This window comes from Agelaius tricolor, unplaced genomic scaffold (assembly GCF_023055355.1).
Source record: "Agelaius tricolor isolate 1412-34295 unplaced genomic scaffold, bAgeTri1.0.p SCAF_6, whole genome shotgun sequence".
NCBI lineage: Eukaryota > Metazoa > Chordata > Aves > Passeriformes > Icteridae > Agelaius > Agelaius tricolor.
Window position 1 is genome coordinate 30,022,826 of NW_027269266.1, and position 23,352 is coordinate 30,046,177.

Genomic DNA, 23,352 nt, shown 5'->3' on the forward strand with positions numbered 1-23,352 from the left:
TGGCAGGATTGCTGCTGATATTGCTATGCCATACAGGATATAATTTTGTTTCTTGCTCCACAGTTATGCTATGAAAAAGAAAGGTATTAAAAATGTAATTATAAAGGGGGAAATAAGTCATTCTGTCAATACAGTTTATTCCATTACAGGATCTTTTTAAATCCATTATCAGATTTCTGACATAAATCTTCACCGTTGGGTTTGCAGGCATCACTTTACCAGCAAACCTCTGAAATGCAAGGTGAATACTGAGAACAGGGGGTCAGACTGTAGCTGCAACAGACAGCATGTATAATGGGCATTAGATCCCAGCATATTTAAAGCTAGGCAAAACCAAAACACTCTTGGGATTTTGTGGCATATCTCTACCCCAGTCTGGAAAAGGAACCTGGATAATGACCCAGTAATGAGAGGGATGGCCTGAGCAGCCATGTGTGACTCCTGCTTTTCTGGTGCAGGGCAGGGCTTCTAAGGCAACCTATTTTATCCATCCAGGCTGGGGGTCTGTGCAGTTCCTTCCTGTGTAACCCACCTCCCAGCCTTCCTCCCCAAGAGCTGCCTCATCCTCTTGCACAGTCCCACACGAGCATGACCCTGTTCTACCCACTGCCACTGTGAGAGACATGGAGCATTCAGGACATTGATTTGTTGACCCCTACAGAACAACCTGCCTGAGACAGGAATGCTGCAATACCAGAAGGCATTAACAAATGCTAAAAATCGGTTGTTTGAGCAATATCTCAAATTGTTAAGTCTGCGTTAGCAGAACATTCCCCCAATTCTCCTTTCAATTTTCTGATTTCTTCTATAATCAGCTTGCTGTAGGCACTCATGGGCAAAATATCCCACCAGACTCTGGCTATTAATCATGGCATTTAGAGGAGTGGCACCTTGCTGGTAACAGGGCCGTGAGTCGAGGTTTAAGTGATTTACATTGATCCAGCCAGTGTTTCCACAGTCCTGAGCAGATGGGAGCTCCACAAACAGCTGTGCCAGGGGAAAAGGTTAGTGCCTGCCAACAGGCTTCTTGTCACAGGCCTCAATTACAAGTGTCCCCTTCCCTGCCAGTGCCAGGGCAAACACCCCAGAGCATCTACAACCAAAGTGAACACGGAGACATTCAGGGAGCAGCACCTCTGGCTGACCTGGCTGGGCGGGCAGGTGAGAGGGTGGTGTCTGGCCAGGGAGACAGTGACAAGCAGCAAACACCCAGAAAGGAGGGCAGCAAGATCTCTTACCTGGCACAAAGGGGAAGAGAAAGAGAGTGCATGTCCACAACCCCCAATGAATATAGCTATCCTTGAGTGTGGAATGATTTTAACATGAGCTCTTTTAAAGATGATGAGAAAATTGCCTCAGTTTAAGTGCACTCTGAGTGGCTTAAAAAAATAAAAATGAAAAAAAAAGTTTTTATATCAGCAATTTCACAACTCAAGTCCAAAAAGCCTGAATAAGTTTATCATCCAGACCCAGCTCTCCTTGGCTTCAATGTTGTTTAGACTGTGTAAGGAATGTAGAAAAGAAGCCGTAAATATTTTCTTAAAGCAAAAAGAAAAACAACAGACCTCACACTGACGTTCTTGCAGCTCTCTTGGGAGAGAAGGAGCATTTGACCTCTTTTTCACGAAATTTCCATCACAAACTTGATTTTTTTGTCCTCCTTGCCTCTTATCCAAATCCATAAGGACCAGCCACAAGTAAACCATTTAACTTCACCCAGGGAGCAACACTCAAGGAATCACACCATCTCATACCTTTTCCCCATCACAAGAACACAGTCCCTCGAAGGCTGAAGTGGCCACACAGACAAGCAACATCCTCTAATTATATTTTCTTGGTTTCTGTAGGAAAATGTTACTATGTGTTTTGTCTATAAAACAGTGAAAACCCACATATTTCTTAAAATGTTCTGGTATCTTTAGAAATTTATGGTACTGGGGGCCATCACATACATGTAAGAAATTGATTGCAGTATTTTTGGACACAGTATGCCTCCTAACCCTGTAACAACTCATAGACATTCCTTGAATTGGCCAGGCACTGCTCTCATGTGTTACTGTGCAAGCAATACAAGTTCCATCACAAAATATAAGAATTCAAGGATAATTTCCTACTTACTGTTAGCTGGCCATTTGTTTTTTGATAAAAAAAAAACTGACATTGCAAATTCAACCATAGGAAAAGCAAGCGGAAGCTTAGGGTGGGATGGGAAAGTATTTCCCAGGCAAATGCTGATTCTGGAATTGTATATACAAAAAAAAAGTTGTGAACTTTGGAGCTGAGCCAAACATTTCCTTCTCCACCACCATAAATCCAGCTTTGCTCCCTGATACAAATATCCCAGCATGTTTTACAAAGCAGCAACAAAAGGGAAAGGCAAAGGTAGTTAACACCGATCTATATGTATCCATTAAATATTATATTTGGGTTCAGGCTTGAGAGCTGAGACAGGAAAAAAATACAAACAAATATAGAGTGATCAGTTCCCTTTTCTACCTGCAGCATTTCTCCTTTGGAGGAAAGGTCACCGTGAGTGGGAAAAAAAAAGTCAAATGAGCATTAACTTGTTAATGTGCAGTTCAAATATATCCATTTGCAAATTAGTCTGGGGAATTCAAGATTTTGATGGTTTATGGTCACTTAAGGATCATAAAGGCCATCATCTGATCTCAGTTCCTTGTGGCCCCACAGAGCAGAGCTGAGATTTTGCTAGTAGATTCTTCTGTAAACTTATGTCAGGACAGAGAACTCTTGTGGGGGAGAGGTTTGTCCTTTAGTAATTCCATTTCAGATCATTAAATCAGCAGGAAAAAATAATCAAGAAATAAGAAACCAAAATAAATCATTTTGTACCTGCTACTACGGCAGAATGAGCCATCACACGGGGGTGTGAAAGGAAAGGGAATGTAACCATTGCTCACACTGGAACCGACCAACCCTGATCCCCCTGCTTTTACAGCCGTGCCACAAAGTTTAGTGTAGATTCAAGGCTTTGGAAAGGATTTGTCTTTCCAGCAGCAAGGAACACAACACACAGGCAAAAGGGGTCACCTTAGCTATACAGGCTGGCACCCACTGGGGGTAACAACAGATACCAGCAGCACGACAGACCTTCCCCTGCCCATGGAAGAATCTGCCAAGGTTACCCACAGAGCAATGCCTCCATGACACACTCTTCTTTATGCCACAAACTTGAAGGTAATTAATTACATTAATTACATTTGATGAGCAAGATTTTTAAAAGTCACATAATATTACAAGCGCATTATTTCATTTCAATGCTTTGTCTTGTTCAATATAGCAGAATAATTCGCCCAACTGAAAGTGGGAAGGACAGTTAAAATAAAATTCACACATAAAGCAACTCCTGGAACCCACAGCGTTGTAATCTTCCCAGAGGCTTTGCTTTATTGTGCTTTCTTCCTTTTCTATAAATGAAATTTCTTCTTTCTACCCCTTCTGGCTGCAAAGATAACCTTCTCAACACAAACCAAGGCACCAGCGTCATTCCGCTGCTGCAGCCAGCCAGACTGGAACAATAACACCAGGAGAGGTGTGAACTTCCTCCTTTGGCTTAATAGGGTGTTAACTGTGAAAGCTAATTATTTAAATGCTTAGGAAAGGACTGCCATCACAATTAACCATTTTGCTGCTGAACAACAGGCAAGGACATCTGCCCGTCTGTAAGCAGCTGGCTCTGGGTGGCACCCACATGGCCATTCCAGTTTAGCTTCCCATCACTGCTGGCTGTCCCACACCCCTGTACTGACTGCTCCCACTCTGTGCTGCCATAAGGCATTTGGGATTTTTGGATTGGCAAAACATTACTACTAACCTGGCTGAGAACAGAGCACCCAGGAAGCAGGCAGGGGGACAGGACAGCCCTCAAGATATTGCTGCTGCCAGACCTCTTGTGCCACACAACTCCAGCTGCAGCCCTTGAGCTTGCTGTGAAATCCATCTATTGAGCTTGCTGTGAAATCTATCCATCTAATCCATTTATCCACCTGATTTTGGGGGACAAGAGCCCATAAAGCACCTTCAGCCGACATGCTTCTGCACTGCCCTAGGCTGCTCCTAAGACCAAACTCGCTTAGCCTGCTGCAAACCCTCTGGCACAGCCTCAGTAGCAGCCGAGCGTGGGGGATTCCAGCTGCACAAACACTGCCAGGCTCACCTGGGACTGCATGGGCTGCATGGGGACTTCACTGCCCCCACAGCCCCTCCAGAGGTAGCTCTGCTTGCCATACAAAGCTCGGTCACCCCTAAGGCTATATTGCTTATGAACTCAGAGATGCTCCTTCATTTCAAATGCAGACATTAATTTATTATTTAGTATTGTTCTTTACCCTGCTAACATCCTAGAACATCAAACTAGTCTGCCCTTTGTATGATTTCAGTCTTTTCAGTACTCTGTGATCACAATTCATGTATGAATCTCTTTCATCTAGCCAGGCAGTAAAAGGCACCTACGTGCTGTCTACAGATAGCAGACATATTCCCACCTTGGAGGAGTTAAAGAGACTTCTGAACACAGGGACTTAGTTTATTTGACAAGCCAGCAGACTTTCACTGCCTCATCCCTGCTGGATGGTTACAGCCTGTTGTGGGAGTTTTTTTGTCCCTGTCAAACCAACAAGACCTCAGGAATCTGCAAGAATATTCCCTGGGGAGAAGGCTCCAGAACTGCCAGCAGCCTGCACCAGTTGATTTATTGTCAGCTTCTGAGAAGCTCACAACTTCTAGATTCTTCTTATATTCCAAATTTTTAAGAGAAATGTTTGTTTCTCTTCTGAAATTTTTGGGGGTTTTTGTTATATTTTGTTTTGGGTTTTTTTGGTTTTTTAGTTTTGTTTTGGTTTTTTTTTCCAATGGAAGTTGCTGGCATGAAGCTTTTAAGAAAAAACACAACCCCTCATTTTATTTTTTTTTAATCACACAACTAAGCCAATTTCATTATTTCTGAAAACTTTACTGTTATTTTGAACAATGGAACTTGTGATATCCCTTGTTGTTCTTTGTGGAGGGTATACAGCGAGCTCTAGGGAGGTTGGTTACTATGGCAGCTCTGAGCTGTTTGACAGTGTTATAATGTTTGCTGATGCTTATTAATTTATCAGAGTGGAAAAAAATGAATAGCTCATACTGACACCACTGGGGAAACTAAAAGCCAGATCCTCTAGGCTATGTAGAGCACTAGTGCTGAGCAATGGAAAAGAAGATGAGCAGCCAGTAAATGCTTTGCAAACCTTGGATTTGGAGACCATTTTAGACCAGACCACATCCTTATGCATGTTCCTGCATTTTCCAAGTTCTGCTTCCAAACCAAAAGGGAAAACTAACAAGCACTGAGTATCTCTGAAATCCCCAAAAGCTGCTTGTAAGAGAGCAATAATCCCAGGAACAAAACCTTCCAACTGAGAATTGGTTCCTTATTTACCATGAAAGAGTAATCTTTTCTCAGAAATTACTGAAAAGAGAAAGCTTTTTAAGCTCATCCTTAACATGTTTCCTTTTATTAGCAATACAAAAATTGCCTTTGAGCTTTCTTATTCCTTCCTGCTACTTCTGCATATATACATGCAAATTACCATACAGATTTCCCTTCACTGAGTACATTACATATCTCTGAAACAGTTGGCAGACCCCTGGGGGGTGTTGCCCAGACAGCTGTGCAATCAGCTGAGTAAATCAGCTAATTAAAGAAACAAAGAAAATGCAAAAATTATTAGAGACAGGCTCCCCCTTACAGCATTGTTCAGCACCTCTGTATGTAAAAAGCTCAGCAAGCACAAGATGGAATAAAGGTACTTGTAAATCAGTGAAAGAATTATTGCACAAGAGACAACGATGCCATTTTCTCTCAAACCCTAATCTGGGATGCTCTGATATTTATGCTTTGTAGTTTAAATCAATTTAACATAAATTACTGCAGCATTTTATTTTACAATTACAAAAGTGCGAAATGTAATGTTGGTCTCATAACTGACTTCTGTACTTAAAAAATAGTCATTAACTCCTGCTTGACCTTAGGTGTAGAACTAATATTGAATTTGCACAGAGGGTACTCATTATTCTGATTAGTTTCCATGCAGAAAAAGAAGTTCCCAAGGGTCCTAGTGCTACAAGCCATTTCACAAATCTCAAATAGGAAACAGGTCTCCAGAAAATGATGCAAGAGCATTTCCTCTCATTTCAGAGTTTATCAAAAGGAACAGATAACAGCAAGGGTAGGTATCTCCAATCTAAACAGAGCAAAGTCACTGTGGTAAGAAAGGAGGCTGGCAGATGTGGATTTGGTCTTGCTGATCACTATTAAGGCGCCATTCCTTCCCACTGCTTCTAAATGACCACAGGAAGGACAAACTTTTGTTTAAATGAGGCTCAGTCTGCCTAAATTATATAGCCATTATAAATAAAAAAATGAGTGTACCAAGTAAAGCCACCAGTATTTCCCAGCTCAGTCAGAAAATGGTCATTTCACATTACTGTACAACTGGTTTTGTTAGGAACTTCTGTTTATTTTATTTATAAGAACCAAAGCCCCAGGCTCTTATATCTGGCTTTGAAGGTCCATATTTCATGCAAGGTAGAGGTGCATTTGAGCAACAAAATTTGTAAAACACCTCTGGCTAAACGAGACAGGCATTTTTTAATAGATAAACAACTACAGTTCATTCATGTGGCCAGAGGAGATTTGGTTTTCAATGCCTGGCCCTTTGTGATGCATGCAAAGATAAAGCCATATTTCATACTCACCTTGTGAACATATGAGGTCATATTTTTATCAAGGAGAAAAAAAAATGAAAATTATATGAAAATGTTGTAGGATTACTACAGGAACAGATAAAATCAAGGGGTTTTGTACCAATTGTAGCTCAAGGGGAACCATTTGATGCTTGAATGCAGAAAGTTTTAAATTTTATCTAGTAATTGTAGATATTTGTTCTCATGTGCATGATACTTATTTTTTTTTAAATCACATGGTAGTGAATGTACCTATAACAGTTTTGTCTGAAGTTAGATGATAGAAGGATGGAGAAGAAAGACCCTATCAAATGATCAGAGAATGGTTGCTGGGAACAGATCAAACAAGGAGGTATGGGCTGTTGCTGAGCAGGCTGGTGCAAAGAGAAACAGGGCTCTATTCCATGGAAACATCCCCCAGGCATGGCCAGGAAAGGAGCAGGAAACAAAGAGGACTCTGAATAAATAAATTCTGTGAATTCATTGTAAATGCCTCTCCCAAAGCCCCAGTAAACAAAACATTCACCTGGGGGTTGTTTTTTGTACAACTGCTGTCTTTGTGCCCTTACTGTGCTGCCTCTTTTTGCATATGTGCAAAATATCTTTCCTCTACACAGCTACTCTGCATTGCTGATTTCTTCTATGTGAGTATCTTAGATCACTCAGAAAGAACCGTGCCCAAGGTCCTACAACAACTGCAAAACCAAAACCATAAACTGCCAAAATCCCTCTCACCACAATTCCCAGCAGAGAGCTCTTTTCCTTCTTTTTCCGGGTCTGAGTCTATTCTGCTTTGTATCAGCTGTTGAATACACAACAGCTGGTAAGTGTTACTCTCTAGTCCTTTCACTGATGTTGTCCAGGGCATTTCCCATCCCCAGCATCACCCAGGGTGGGCACAAATGAGCATCATTCCCCAGGTCTAGAAGGGGTATGATCCTGCCCTTTTGAAATGCTGTCATTTTCTGGGTGTGCTTGATCGCAGGAATAATGGAAGAATCCCATGTGATGCAATACATCATAGTAACCCCCACTGGCCCCTAGGGCTAGGGACTCCCTTCAATAGGGCACAGAATGTTTTAAAGGGATTGCTTAAAGAAACAAACATGATTAAAATCATAGAATCACACATAAATTATGTGTGGAATTGGAATGCTGAGTTGGAAGGGACCCATCAGGATCATCCCTGAGCAGGACACCCCAGGAATCACACCATGTGCCTGAGAGCATTGCCCCAAAGCTTCTTAAACCCAGAAACAGCTGGTGCTCTGACCACTTCCCTGGGGAGCCTGTTCTGGTGCCCAAGCACCCTCTGAGTGAAGAACCTCTCCCTGATATCCAAACTAAACCTCCTCTGACTCAACTTCGTGCCATTTCCTTGAGCCCTGTCACCAGTCACGAGAGTGAAGAGATCAGGGCTGCCCCTCTGCTCCCCCCCATGAGGGACCACCATGAACTCTCCCTCAGCCTCTTCTTCTCTAGGCTGAGCAAACCCAGATCACCTCCCTTACTTCAATACCTGAAATTACAGACCTCAAAGAAAGACCCCAAAGTACAGTGTAACTTTTAAAATATTGCTAGCTATGTTTTCAGGGGAAGTTTTATTTTGGATCACATTTCAGTGGGCAGGGGAAAAGTAAAGATACAGTCACCATGACCTAACAGAAGCACAACAGTCCTGCACCTTCACTTTAAAAGTGGCCATTTCTCCAGGGTGAATCCTGTAAGTATCATTTGCAGAAGAATTTGCAGAAGAACCCTCATTCTACACAGTTTACTAATTTCAGCCCTTGCTTTAAACAATTGGGTGCTTGGAGGAACTGGAAGTTGTAATGGAATGAGGCACTACTTAAGTAAGCAAACCTATTGAAAAGAAATATGAGGAGAACAGAAAAACAGTAAGATCGTACTGATTCACCCTTTTCCCACCCTTCAAATTTTCTCTTTTTTTTCACAAGGAAAAATGCACACCTCTCTGGCACATGACTGTCACTTTAATCTATAAACAGGACCAAGTTTTTTCATACCTCATTATGCCCTTTTTCAGTGGCATAAGTGGTAACAAACCATGCATGTTTTACTCCAAAGATATTGAATACCTGTTTGTTTATGAAACATGTAAATTCAATAGTCTTTAATATGTTTGAAACTTACACAAAATGCTGAACTGGTCAATTCTTGAATGACCTTTGATCATGTACTTGTTATGTAATTTTTCAAGTGTGTATACAAACCTCACTAAAATTTGTAATGATTTTCATTTTCTATATAAAAACACTTCTACAAGTGAATAGAATGAATAACGTAGCATAGGACATTCAGATAGCACCATATGACAAAACTTCTGCTAATTATAGTAGAATAAATTTACTGAGAAGTCTCAGAAGGATCTGTACTACTTGAGGAAATGGGCTGAAAGATAAAGATGCAGTTTTCTGAATTAACTAAGCTGATAAAACAGCTTAATGGTGCCAAGAGTGTCTTACTGGGCTCCTTCCCACACACCTCCACCTCTCCACCCTGATAAGAAGCTGCCACCCACCCTCACTTTGCATCAACTCCAGCACATGCTGCTGCTATACTGTATGCTGCTGTGCCTGCCCCATCTCAAAAGTATATAATAGATGTAGCAAAGATAATCAGATTTAATGGAAGACATTTGGTATGAGGAATGACTGGTGAAACAGCCGGGAAATGAGACAACTCACAGGGGTATGACAGATGTGCACAAGATCCTGAATAGTATACAGACAAATAGGGAATGGATTATTCACCACTCCCTGTCAGCAAAGAGCTGTATCACAACAGAGTGAGGGTCATAGCAATGTGTTTAAAAAAAAAAAAAATGTTTTAACATACTCCACATGTGAATTGTGAGACTTGCTGCCATAAGAGATGATGAAGGTCAGGAGTATAAGCAGGCTTAAAAAGCAATTTGATAAATTAATGGAGAAAAGGTCCAGCAAGGGTTACCTACCACAGCACTGTGCATACACCAAGATCCCTCTATCACAGGCTGGTAGATGCTGAGTATGTACACAGAAGAACTGTACTCGCTCTGTTTCTCTACTCTAAGCATCCCCTACTCATCACTCACGGTAGGAGCATGGCTGGATGGACTTTTAACCTGACCCAGCCTGACTGTTCTCATGTGTTTAACTGGGCTGACATTGCCTGCAGTGTGTTGGAGTCAAGTCACGCAATCAGCCCTGACAGCAGTGCTGTGGAGGTGCTGCAGTGCCTGGGAAAAGGAATAGCTCTTCACAGCTTGCTTTTCATTCATGTCGGCAGAGCTCAAGCCCCAGTGACTGCTTCATATTGAATCGCCTGCACTAAAATAAAAATACGAAGCAAATCACATAGGCAGTTAGGTTCTGACAGAAGCAATACAAAAGAAAAGGGGAAGGCTGGCTATGCATACATATATGTAAGAATAGGGTGGAGGCAATCCAGAAGATCTCAAATATGGAGTTAATACATTGCAAAAGTCATATTATTATGAATTGTTATACATTATTATAAAGAAAATGTAAATGACATATTAAAAAATCAATAGAGCTTGCCAATTCAAGAATGGCATGACTAAAATGTATCTAATTATATAGTGGAAACCTGAATATCATTCATAAGGGGGAGAAAAACCACACACAAGTTCTAGGGCATTTGTGGCTGCCCTGCCTTTCACAGTGGGAGGGAGAAGCACCCACAGACCTGCCGCTGCTCCTGCAGTGCCTGGGGAGAAGCTGAGTCACCACCTTCTTACCTCACCCATACCCTGCCAGCTATTATCTTAATTAGCCCCTGTATTCATAAACACAAAGACAAGAGCCATGCTCTTATCAATTGATCCTTTGCACAAATAAAGTTATAGAAATTCCTTTTTCTTTGAAGGGATTTGCTGGGTGATGCCATGGGTTTGTGCACAGAAATGCAAGGCATCTTGTTTGTGGATGGGATTAACAGCAGTACAAAGCATCTACGTGACAGGTTTTGATCAGTTCACATGTACCCGTGTAGCTTTGCCACCAGCTAAAGCCTCCTGCCTTAGGCTATTTGCTGCTTTTTATCCTTGTTTTAGCTCCCATCTCTTAACACATAAGAAACATGTCATGAGCCATGACAAGCAATTGAGATAAATGCCAACCCTTGTAAACCTTCAGACGGGAGGCCGCATTTGTGTTAGGTTTCAGCACATTTGCAGAAGCTATCAGAAGCCAGCAAGGTATAAATAAACAAAACAATTTAATGCTGAGTGCCTGCAATTAAAGGAAAAGTTCCTTTCTGCTCCAGTTATTTGCTTCCCCAAGACCTTTTACCAAACCACAGAAGACAGCATTTAATCTATTTATTTCTAAGGTTAGGCAAGAATTATTTCAATGCATTTTTATAAGCCACAGAGAAGTGCACAAGCTCATTTCCCCCTCCTAGGTCACCTTTATCATGAGAGCTTTATTCTAATGAAATATAAATGTGATTTCAAGTCAACAGTGTTACTGAGGTCCATCAACACTTCAGAATTACAGACATTTATTTTACCCTGGTTTAGTTTTATTTGCAAAGCAACTAAAAGTGCTGAGCTCCCTCTGCATGAAGGCTCTCAAGCATGTCTCTGTCAGCATATGCATTGTTGTCCGAGTGGTATATTTGCAGTACACATCTGGAATATGAAAACAGAGCTTTTTTCCCACAGCACAGAAGTTCTTAATTTTTCAAGCTCCTCATTTTTCTTTCAGCATCTGCCAATTTTATGAATTTCTCCTGTTCTTCTACACCACAGTAAAAACAGCAGAACAGCTTTTGGGGATAGACATTCTACCCCACACCCTGCTGGTGTTTTATTTTCGGGTAGCAGACATTCCCCATCAAGTCAGATCCTGTACTAGCACGAATTTGATACTGTGCCCTACCCCACAGGAGGCTCAGGTCTGTACCTCGGTATTTCTCAGCAGATACAGTGTGGAAATCTCTGCCACAACCAGAACTGTAATAGCTGCAATTACTACCTGTCCCATACACATAATAGGTAGCAAACCCACACTTCATTTAAACAAAACCAAACTGTTTCATTCAGGTAACCAAAGGCAATGCTTGCCCCCTGCCCTCCAAACACAGAAAACCTTCCTACTTGGAACCTCTTCACCTCTTGCACAGGGAGCTGTGGTGTTATGTGCTTGTGAAGTGCTTTCCATGCAACTTAACATAGTGATTACTACAGCAGTTCTAGACAAATAATGCAAAAACTTAAATCAGCCAGTTTTTCTAGTACAATTAAATCACTGTGAAGGGTTTCTCTAAGAGCAGAGGTACATTCAGAAATTAAACTAATTCAGGAACACATTATATAGTTCTTGCATTAGGCAAAAATGCTTTTTTTTTTTTTATAGGGGGAGGGGGGCTACTGATCTCTAGGAAAGCTTTTAATTAATAAACCAATAACCCTCTGTAGCCAGGTTCCAGGCAGCAGGTTTGGACCATGCCCATTTGCCTGCCCTCCCCACTCACAAATCCCAGGGTGGATGAGCCAGGCTCCCACGCCATTCACACCAGCCTGGAAGCTACCCAGGGCAGCTGGCCCAAAAAGTCCTGTTCCACTCTTTTCAAGCCAAAATAAACTCTTTGTCTGACTTTTGGGGGCTTATTTCCTGGAATTATATGGAATCTCAGAGAGGATTAGAGGAACAATATCTTTGAAAGATACTGTGGCTTACAGCTCCAGAAGTACTTTCTCTGAAACGTGCTTCACTTCACCAGGCACAGCAGACCAGAGCTTGATCACTCACAGTAACTGCCACACTGTGAATTTAACCACCAGCAATAAAATAAAGGAGCATAACCAACCACTCTAATTTACTCTGCACCTACTTTACCAAAGGCATTAACTTAAATTAGACCTTACAGTTATGCCTGATCATACTCCCCTTTTTTACAGGCATCCAAGATGGGGCATAAAGAAATGCAAATTTCAACAAGCACACACTAGTTAAACTGACTAAAGAGTTATCTTTTGTTCAGATCTGAACAGATATTTTAAATGTTTACATTAATGTATTAGGAAAGGCTGGACAGCACTGCAAAGCTCTATAAGGACCTTTATTTTATTAAGGCTGTAATTTTAAAGTGCAATATTTCTACCTGCACATTGAGGATTGCAATTACACCAGGAAAAAGGAGACTCCAAGAGATATTCTCCTTTTGGATTTTCATCTCTTGCATCTCATTCCTAATGTAATGCCCACCCCATTTTCTACTCTTAACAACCATCTACCAAAAGGAAATAAGAGACTACTTCAAGCTAAAAATAACTATTTTGGGGGAAAGACTTCTATTTATAGCTCATAGCTATAGAAATATTTGCAGACAAAACTGCTTAAAAGCAGAGAGATATATGATACCTCCATGAGCAGGAAGTAAATATACATGGCACCATGCTCAGCCCATTTAGCAGCAAAACAAAAGATTACCTTGAGCAGTTCTTTAAAATAGCCTGTTTTCCTCTACACTGAGCCAGAGCAGAAGCATTTCCATGTTCAGCCATTACAAGTCAGGTGGGACTGGGGTGACACCAGGTAAGGGCAAGCAGCTGAGGGCTGTTGCCATCATAAACTACTATAGCACTTTCAGAAGTAAAGCTTTCCCATAGAAAAAATTCAGGTCTGAATTCACACTCACATTTGTGCTCGCTTTCCACAGATTTACATTTATAGATGAGTGTGGGTATAACTTATGGATACTTCTATTTCCAGAAAAAAATAGCATCAAACTGTGTCTAGAGTATTTTTTTAATACTTACATTTTCACAAGAAAATATTGGCAGGTAGACCAGCCACATCTTCTTGGTGCCTCCAGTTTACGATAACATGATGTGTGTTGTGCGTGTGTGTAGTAAATTTTGTGCTGTACTTGTCACAGACAGACTGATAGAGATGCAGTACAATGAACAAGACAGAAAATAGCTCAAGTACAAGATTTGTGACTTTGATTTCTAGAAAAATCACTGAAAATCACAAGAGATGCTCCATGAAAATGCGCTCAAAGACCTCAAAGGCTTTGGGAACACGCTAATAATTTAAGGTCACTCCACCTCTGCTTTACTTTAGAAATACATTCAGCTTGGTGCAGAAGACACTGCACAAAGACAACAGAGAGTTAACCTGTAAAGAGTCAGGTCTGGCCAAGTAGGTTCTTTTGGTTCCTGTGCAGTGCCTGGGAAACACAGCTTAGCTTGCTTGCCTCCTTCCTTGCCTCAGCAGTGCAGACTCCACCTGCTGAAGTGCCTGTGCTAACACACCCTGATGGAGCTGAGATGGCCACGTATTTCAGTGCTTTGCACTGTGGCACCAGCATTTCTTGGGAGTGCTTTTACTGGCAGAGACTCCCAGTTATCCAATTGCCTCTTCCCTTCTCCTGCCCTGATCAGAGACTTGCCTCTCCAGCCATACAGAAGAAAAGGCAGGAAAGAACACCTCCGTGCATGAAGCTGTCCTTTTGCTTTAGCAGTAAGAAAAACACCTGGCTGGGCTGGTAAAAGGCAGAAAAGACGATGGCATGAGATACTGGATGATAAAAGAAAAAAAAAAGGAAAATTATCAACCTATTTGTCCTAAATTGAAGTCAAATAAAGACATCAGCTTTTTTTATAAAGAGCAAGCCTAGAGAAAATAGTGATTTTGGTCAGAGAGACCCAAGTTGAACTGAAACACTGATTTTATTAGTTAGGTTGTTAGACATAATGAGCTAGATGGAGAGAAGCTTAGCTGTAATTGCATTGTGCTGTATACACAGATTCTCCATCAGTATCTTTTCTTCCCCGTATTAAAAAGACAGCAGTGACTATTCAGATACTTCAAGAAATGACAAAAGGGAACAGCATTACAAAAACCCCTCTGAAGTTCAGCCTGACTCACCTGACTTCCTTGCTTTCAAGGCAATGACAGCAGCCAGTTCTCTCTGTACCTAAAATATCAGGAAAAGAAAAGGATGGTTAAAGTTCCTGGCACAGTCAAATAAAACAGAATGCAACACTGGCAAGATAAGAGCTATCAATGCTTTGCAGCAATCAACTGCATGTGGAATTATGCCTGATTTTGAAACTACAGTCAGTTTTCCTAGCAAATCTATCTCCTTTTCAGCTGGGAATTCTGTGACTTTAATTTCGTGTAAATACCCCACATTCCTTAGGGAGTGGGCAATTCAGTAGCCTGACCTGTAATTTATTTGCACAGCATATCTCTTTCACAAGTACACACTTGAATCTTCTCCCTTCCCTTGTTACATATTTGTTTTGCCTCTGATGAGCACACTGTAATGCTGGATTTATTGTGTGACTCCAGAATAAGAGAATCCTTCATGCTGAGGTTTGACAGAGGTTCCTCCTGTACATAATTGACCTTCACTTTTTAGATCTTCTAAGAGCAAACAACCTCTCCTAGTAGCATGGCTGAGAATTGCTGGACCAAAATTTCACTTGGGATGAAAATGCAGAAGTCAAGGCTATTTATAGTTTTACAGGGTCCCTCACTAGCCTGTAAAACAGCCCTGCCATGCTAACCAGCTCCCTTACTCATCCTCTTGTCTCTGTATTCTTCATATTCTCTGTATAGACCAGCTATTTTCTCTTTAGCCAGCTCAACTCAACATCCACTTTCCTCCATAGGTCTATTCCTTTTAATATAATTTCTTTCTCTATAATTTTTCTATATATTATTTTTATGCTTCCTGCTTCTTCACTGCCATCATCTGTCCCACTGCAGCTGCTTGCACTTGGCCTAGAGCACCAAATGCTCTCTGCTACATACACCTTACAATTTCCTCAATTTTCCCAAGACAGGTTGTTTTCAGTATTTAAAAAAAAAAAAACAACCAAACAATATGGCACATTCCAATTTTTTCTAGGAATTGTCCCACCTCTCTGTACAAAGCCTCCAGCAGTGCATACTAGCCATCCTGTATAACAGACCTAGGCAAGGCTCAAGGCTATTCTGCAGTGGGAGGTTTGACATGCAGTTTCTGACAGACATGAAACTTCAGACATCATTCTCAAGATATGTGGCTCAGTCATAAGGCAAAAAGCCCACAGAGGATTCCCAAAGTAACACAATTACTAACAACTGTCTATGTCTCACTCTCATGTCTCTGAAGAGAAGTTGGAAAATGTGAAAGAAGAATAGTTAACATTATATTGGTCTGAGCAGAAAGACAGACAAAATCATTTGGGACATCTCAGTACAATGGTAACTGCAGATCCTCAGGAGCCATGCAGCAGTACACTCTGCATGTGGAACAAGCCAGTCACACCAGAGGCCACATCCTTCCTCTGCTTGCATCCTTCTTTCCTTTGTGGCAAAGGACCAAAAAGACTTTTTTGCTGTCCTTGCAAGGGAAAAGGATCTTTTCTATTCCTTGATGCTGTCCTGCTGAGAGGGACGGAGTTCTCTGCCACTCCAAGCAGGAAAATATGAAGGCAGTGCCATGGTTTTCTTAAATGTCATCCTGTTTCCAGCACAATTGTGCAAGCTGGCAGTATTACCTTCCCTTCCTTCCTTCCTGTACACTCATTCCCATGTCTGGAGAAATATTAATCATAGGTAATGTAAGCATAAACTTCAAGTAAAATGGGAAAGAACAGAAAAACAACTCATGTGCTTCCTTGCAGCAATTGCTATACACAAGTATTATAATAATACATACAAGCTATCTAATAAAGAACAGGATTTTCAATAAAAGCCCAATTTGTTCCTGAACAACAACACCGTGACTTTTCATGGCTACACTTCTCAGACCCTCTCCCTTCATTAAATTCAAAAGGTACCCATGTCAATTCTGGTCTATTGTCACAGGTTACTGACAGTGAGAAGCATTTCACTGATGTCTCACCTTTATCTCTTAGCATTTAATAAATGCATTATCCTAAGCTTATATCTATACTTAAGAGACATTACAACCTGAAACAATTGCAAATGTATCTCTTAACCCAATCAAACATTCAAGAAATGCAAACATCTCCATGGCTGCAAAGAAAAACCCATCTTGTCAGAAGAAAAGGCAGCATTGTGGCATCCTGCAGTTGTATTTCCAATATTACTTTTGCTTATAAGGTGATACCTTTCAGGTTTGAAAGATAGTGCTAAAATCACAGGCAATAAAAAGGCTGGGCTTCTATATTTTGTCTATGTCAAGCTAAATATCTCATAGTTTGCTGCTGGTCAGGAATGCAGCTGCTCTTTTACTTAACCTGAGCAAAATCCTTTAGATAAAGCAGGAGGAAAATATGTTTCTCTGGTCTTAACAATGAGAAAAATTTCCTTCATCAAAGGGTTCCATCAGGACAATCTGAGGTCCCTCTCATAGGATTCACTCCAATCACAAAGAACTGGTACTGCTGAGCAGTACTGGATTCGAGTGGTGCCCCTAGATTTCATAATCTATATGCTTTAGTCTATTTTAGCATAAATGCACTTGACATCCCTGCTGGACATGCAATTCCTCTGCATCATTACCTCAATGGAAATCCATGTATAACACTCACTCCTCACTGCACACATGCTACCCATTATCATGATTCTTCCTAACAGGATTTCAGTCACTGCCTGTTTGACAAAATCGATAGTCGCACATCACATTGAAGATAATAATGCAGACACAAAATAAAATATATAAACAAGGACTATGCCTACCATATTGACATATTAAATTTTAAAATATGTTTTATACATACAGCTTGTTGCTACAAAGCTAACACTATCCAAACAGTATCCCATTTGAGTAGCATTGCAGATGTCAAAACTGATTCATTTTAAAGGCCAGTTCACTACACAATATTTATGGAAATATTATGAAAGTCTGAAAGAAAACATTTTGAGTGGGTAGTTGGCATGTTACTACATCTCAATCAAGTTTTCTTTCTGAAATATAGAAGAGTATGCATAGAAAGTGATACCTGGGTATACTTCTGCTTGATTAAGTACAAATGGCTCATTTATATGGTGAATCTTGTCTTCAAAGAATAGAGAATTTTAAAAAGTAAATGACAACTACTGCTCTTCTCTTATCACAAATCTTATCATTTTGTCATAGTGGACATAACTGTGCATCTAGCAGACACTGCATATCATCTTTTTTCCTTTCTCTTGTTTCTGCCCATAATAGTTTTTTGTGAGACAGTAGTCAAGATACTATTGTGCCAAGCAGGACTTCAATCTAGAGACAAGGTGCCAATCCTTACAGAAACTCAAAATTAAATCCTGCAACAGAAGGCTCTAAACAGCAGGGTTTCGAAAAACAGTAAACTGGTTCACATTTTTGCATCTCAAGTTATGATAACTTGATGGGCTCTAAATAAAAGTAATAGTGGCTGATGCCTTAAAGTACCAGAAAACTATTTTCCAGATACACCTCATTAATATCCTGATATCATCTTCTGTTCCACCACAAGGTAAGGTAAAAGGCTTTGCAGTGGAAGCACTCATAGACATCTCACCATGTTCTGCTTTTAGCACACAAAACACTGAATATGAAGCTGCTCTTCAGGACACGACATGGGATGCATGACAGCTCTAGAATGCTTTTTTTAAATCCATGAGTAATCACAGCATTCTTTTAAAAATTCATGACCAAAAAAGATTATCTGATGCAAATGTATTTCTAATGGCATTTAGCACTGCTTGCAAATTTTGCACTGCTTGCCTTTAGAATTTAAGTTTGATCATTTTGTTGGTGCCTCATGTAATGGAACATATGATATAAGCACATAATTTGATAGATTAAAAGAGGGATTTATATTTTAGGCACACAGATTCCTCCAATTTTGCTTGGGTTGGATCATCACAATCAGTGTACATTTGAAAATTTAGAATGGAATCCCCTGAAAAAAATGCTGACACAGAAACTTTCTTCTGACCCCAAAATAATATTTTGTTCCATTAAAAGCAAAAAGAAAAGCAGAGACAGAAGTGGGATTTGCATCTCCAATTAAAAAGTCAACTTTAATCTTCGACTGCTTTAGTGCTAGGCCAGAAGTAGGGATGATTTTGTGGGTTTTTTCACACTTCTGAAATTCTGGTGTGAAGAGTATCATGAGCAGGATTTTCAATTATGAATTCTTCAAAGAAGAATGGTTTAATTTTGTACAAAATGCATAAACATTCAGTGAGCCAAAAAGCCAGTGTGAACACATTTCCAGTAATAGCTGATAACTTCACTCTCACTTTGCAGCCCCTGCTTACAAAAAGAGAACCAAGACAGTGGACAGTCCAGCCCTCTGTTGAATAGTGTGAGCTGAGGTTTCAAATTCTTCTGGGACTTAAAAAGACTTCCCATAAGGTTACAATGAGTCTTTTAGGTCCCAATCTACTTTATGGAGGAAAAGCAATATTCTGGAGGGCTAAACAGGAAAAGCTCATATACAGATGCTAAAATTTGGAGGATTCTGCTCTGGCCTTGTGCCTTTTTCCCAGGGGTAGACTAGAAAATCATTACAGAGGAACTACAAAGTTCTGTGGAAAATCAGAAAATGCAGGAGAAAATATCAGATTCTTGACATCACCATGGCAATAGATGGGTCTCAGGCCATCTGGAGATGGAACTGCCTAATTTTTCTTTAGCTAGTTAGCTACAGCAATAAAATGGTTCATTTAAGAAAACCCTGTCCAGGTGCCCTGCTGCTGGAGTGACTCAGGATGTAGTTCACAGGTTCAGCCTCGCAGATGTGAAACATTCTGAACTCACTGTCAATTAGGTGTTTAAGGACATGCATGTTACCCAAGTGCATCCAGCTAGATACAGTTCTTAAACTCAAAAGGTCACTTTGTTTTGTTGAGCATGTCCCTTTTTCTTAACTGACAAAACCTCCATTATTCTATTTTTGATAGGCAAAGCTTTTGAGGAATACTGGCAATGTTTTATAGAGTTGGTGCTTTACAAATGTTTAAAAAAAATGAAACTTTGCAGAAAGTCTTTCACTGTTTTCTATTTTTGCTCTGTATGGTAACAAAAATGAAGGATATTGAGGTTCTGAGTTCACCTTTCATTTTCAGTTAAGAAAAAAACTAGAGAAAACAAGGAATTTGAATATTGAGACAATAAAAAAAGATATTTAAAACACAGCATTTGCTTATGTCATACATTTTAAAATATTCTTGAATAAAGTTGAATATACAGAATAACTAGCTTTCCAAACACATTATTAAATATCCTTTGTAAAGACATTTGTCTTTACAAGAGACAGCAAAAATTCTCCTTTCCTTCCATTTTCCAGCAATTTCAAGATAGCACTTTACTTGTTTTTCTTAAAATAGCTCTTATCCTCATGCCTTTTTCATAAAACTACCTGGCTTGCTTAATTTTTTCCACCCTACTTTCTCACATGCCAAAAACAGAACTAACACCAATTCCATGTTTTGATGATACCATAACTTTGGGTTTCACAGAACTGCAGAATCCCAGAGTGATGGAGGTAGGAAAGCACCTCTGGAGATCATCTGATCCAAACCTCTGCTGAAAATCATGGCCAGCTAGAGCCTGTCCATCAGATATTTGTACACATCAGTAAGGCCCTCCCATAGGCTTCTGTTCTCCAAGCCCCACTTCCACTTCTGTCAGACTCTCCTTGCAAGTCAAGTTCTCTATTCCCCAACCATCTCCATGGTCATTCACATACACTCCAGGACATCCATATCTCTTGCACTGAGAGTTCAGAACTGGATCCAAGACTCCACATCTGGTCACCTGCCTCAGCCTAAGGGCAATGCTCTTACTGATGCAGTTCAGGAAGCACTTCTTTCTTTGCCACAAGGGCATGTTTCTGGTTCAACCTGCTGTCTGCCAGAACCCCCAGGTCCTTTCCTGCAAAGCTGCTTTTCAGTCAACCCCCAATCTGTATAGAATCATGAGGTAATTTCTCCCAGATGCAGGACATTGCATTGCCCTTTGCAGACTTTCCTGAGATTCTGTTGGCCCATCTCTCCAGACTGTCAAAGTCCCTCTAAGTGGCAGCACGACCATAGAATCATAGAATTATTTTGGTTGGAAAAGACCTGTAAGATCATCAAGTACAGCTGTTAACCCAGCACTGCCAAGTCCACACTAAACCATGTCCCCAAGTGCCACATCCACTCATCTTTGAAATACCTCCAGGGATGGTGACCAACCATTCCTCACAGTGTTGCATTGCTTGCTAATTTTATGAGGGTACACTCTGTGCTATCATACAGATTACATTAAATTGAGTTAGTCTAGCTTAACTTTCTCAAGTCCTGTCTGTCTTCTTCTTAGAACAGTGATCTCACAAGATAAACAAGATGCACCACACTCTAGCAGAAACAGAGCAAGCTATTGTTTATTATGGTGAAGTTTACTGAGGCTAAATATAGTTAGGAAGCTCAGGTTTCCCAGGTAGGTGTCCTCAGAAGTTTATTATAATCTACACAAGGGATGTTGAAAACTTTTATCTCCCTTTGTCTCCCATTGATGTAGACTTTACCAAGAGGGTCTGAGAGTAAAGCACATCACACAAAAGTCACCTTGGTCCTCCAACAGGGTATCTTCTGGGCCAAGAATAGCATATATTACAAGAGCAGGCTGCTGCAGTCCTTGCTTGGGTTGATTTTAATAGCTTTGGAATTGTACACTAAGACCTCAGTAAAGCTCTCCCCTTCCAGAGACTAAAAAAAAGTCTTCATATACAAACATCTGTTCACTTAGACCAAGTCTTTAATTTGAAAGGATCCAAGATATGACAATATTTCAAACATGATCAGTTCAAACTTTGATGCAATGACCTTACCGCAGAAGTGAGACGAGCAAGAATTTCAGCATTGGTTTCTGCTGTATCTTCTATTTTTTGATCAGGCCTTAAAAAATAAAAACAAGATTTTATTATTTCTTTCATTCTATTTCAACATCTTTTGATTCCTGGAAAGTAAGGAACTGTGTAGCCACAGGCAGTAATGTAAAAGGGCCTTTGAGATTCCACATCAAAATGAGGACTGCAGCATGACAATAATTAATCATGTCAGTAATGACAGAGTACACCCTTTGTCCCTTGCTGTCAAGAACTCTTTTGATCCAACCAACGTGAAGCAGTGAGAGAATTCCTCAGCTATAAAAATATGATGAAGAACTGAAGAATGCAGGACCCTTTAGAGCAGAGTTGCTTATTTGACTGCATCTTTTGCTTTGCTAAAAACTTACTCTGTGAATAGAGCAAAGAGTTTTCTATCTGCCCACCACCCAGCTTTGCTAAGGTGTGGAGCAGCACCTATGGAATACAACTGCATGTAGATGAAAACAGACTACATCAGAATAATTTTGTGACAAGTGAAATTCAATATTCAGAAAAAATAACTGAAAGTGAAAATAATACATTTAAGAAGCCATAAATAACCATATTCAGAAAAAATAACTGAAAGTGAAAATAATACATTTAAGAAGCCATAAATAACCAAACTAAAGCAACAGCTGAGAGCAACATTAGGTTGTCTTGACAGTGACTCGCAAGAAAGAGACTTAATGTGTCCTTTCAAAAGTGAGGCAGTAAAGGCACAGCCCTCCTAGAAACCATCCCAGAAGTCTGGCCCACGTGGAAACAGCCACACAAAAGTGGACAGTACAGGATAAGACTGTGTTTTTCTTTAAAACAGTCTAATTCCCATCTAAATTATCTGTACACTAAAACATCTGTAAGCCTTCCAGAAGCTTTTGGAGAATCAGAAGCATTACACCATATGCACCAAGGGTTATAACTACAGGAAGAAATAAAAGAAAATGCCCTTGAGATCTTTAGTTTTCATGGTATTCAAGAAGCATGCCAGCAAGCTGAACAGATACACAAAACTGCAGCTGCTGAAATAAATATAAATCCCAGGTATTAGCAGAAGCTTCTGTCTTTGACTAAATTATTTAATTGCTTATATGCCTTGATGTCCTTAGGGAGAGAGCTGGCAAGACATCTGGAATATGCAGCTGGTATATTGCAGTTCTTACATCCCATGTCCAAAAATTTCATTCCCTGATTAAAAAATTAAGGTCAGAAAGCACAGAATGACACATGCATTCATTTTGGGGCAAGCAAATTCAGATCAAAATGGTAATTCAGATGAAAATCACAGTTATTTTCACAACTGCCTTTTCTATTCAAAGAAAATGTGATTTAACATTTTAAGTGTTATAAACAGCCCAAAAGAAATAAATGAATGCATTTTCATTTACAAAGACTGATTTATTCAGATTTTCTCTTTATACTTTAGAATGAGATTAAAATAACTGAACTTTATAGAAGTTTCTCTATACATCTGATTTTTTTTCTAATCTCTCAGAACCAGACCAGGACCTGATTCTTCTAAATTGGAGGCAGAAGATAGTAGCTCAGCAGACACAGCCACAGACGCAATCTATAAACCTAGACCAGCACATAACATAGCTAGTTCCTTCTTGGGCCTTTATCACTTCATTTTCTGTTTAAAAATACTCCCAGTATTCAGCTGCATATGATCATCAAATACTTCTGAAACAATGAATACACTAAAAATTAGAGTCAGCTCTTCAGAATCAGAGAGGAAGGGTATATTATGACACCCAGGCCAATGGACAAAAGGAACAAAGCAACAGTTA

General features: G+C 40.1%; 1 protein-coding gene across 1 annotated transcript in view; it reads right to left on the reverse strand.

Annotated features, from left to right (window-relative positions):
* The window catches only part of RAPGEF5 (Rap guanine nucleotide exchange factor 5), a 157,736-nt gene that overhangs the window by 98,504 nt on the left and 35,880 nt on the right, over positions 1 to 23,352 (reverse strand). Inside the window, exons 6-7 of the mRNA XM_071429179.1 lie at positions 21,527 to 21,593; positions 14,652 to 14,700 (exon numbers count right to left, since the gene is read on the reverse strand). Of these exons, the coding sequence (XP_071285280.1) occupies positions 14,652 to 14,700; positions 21,527 to 21,593 (116 nt within the window). The remainder of the gene's footprint in view (positions 1 to 14,651; positions 14,701 to 21,526; positions 21,594 to 23,352) is intronic.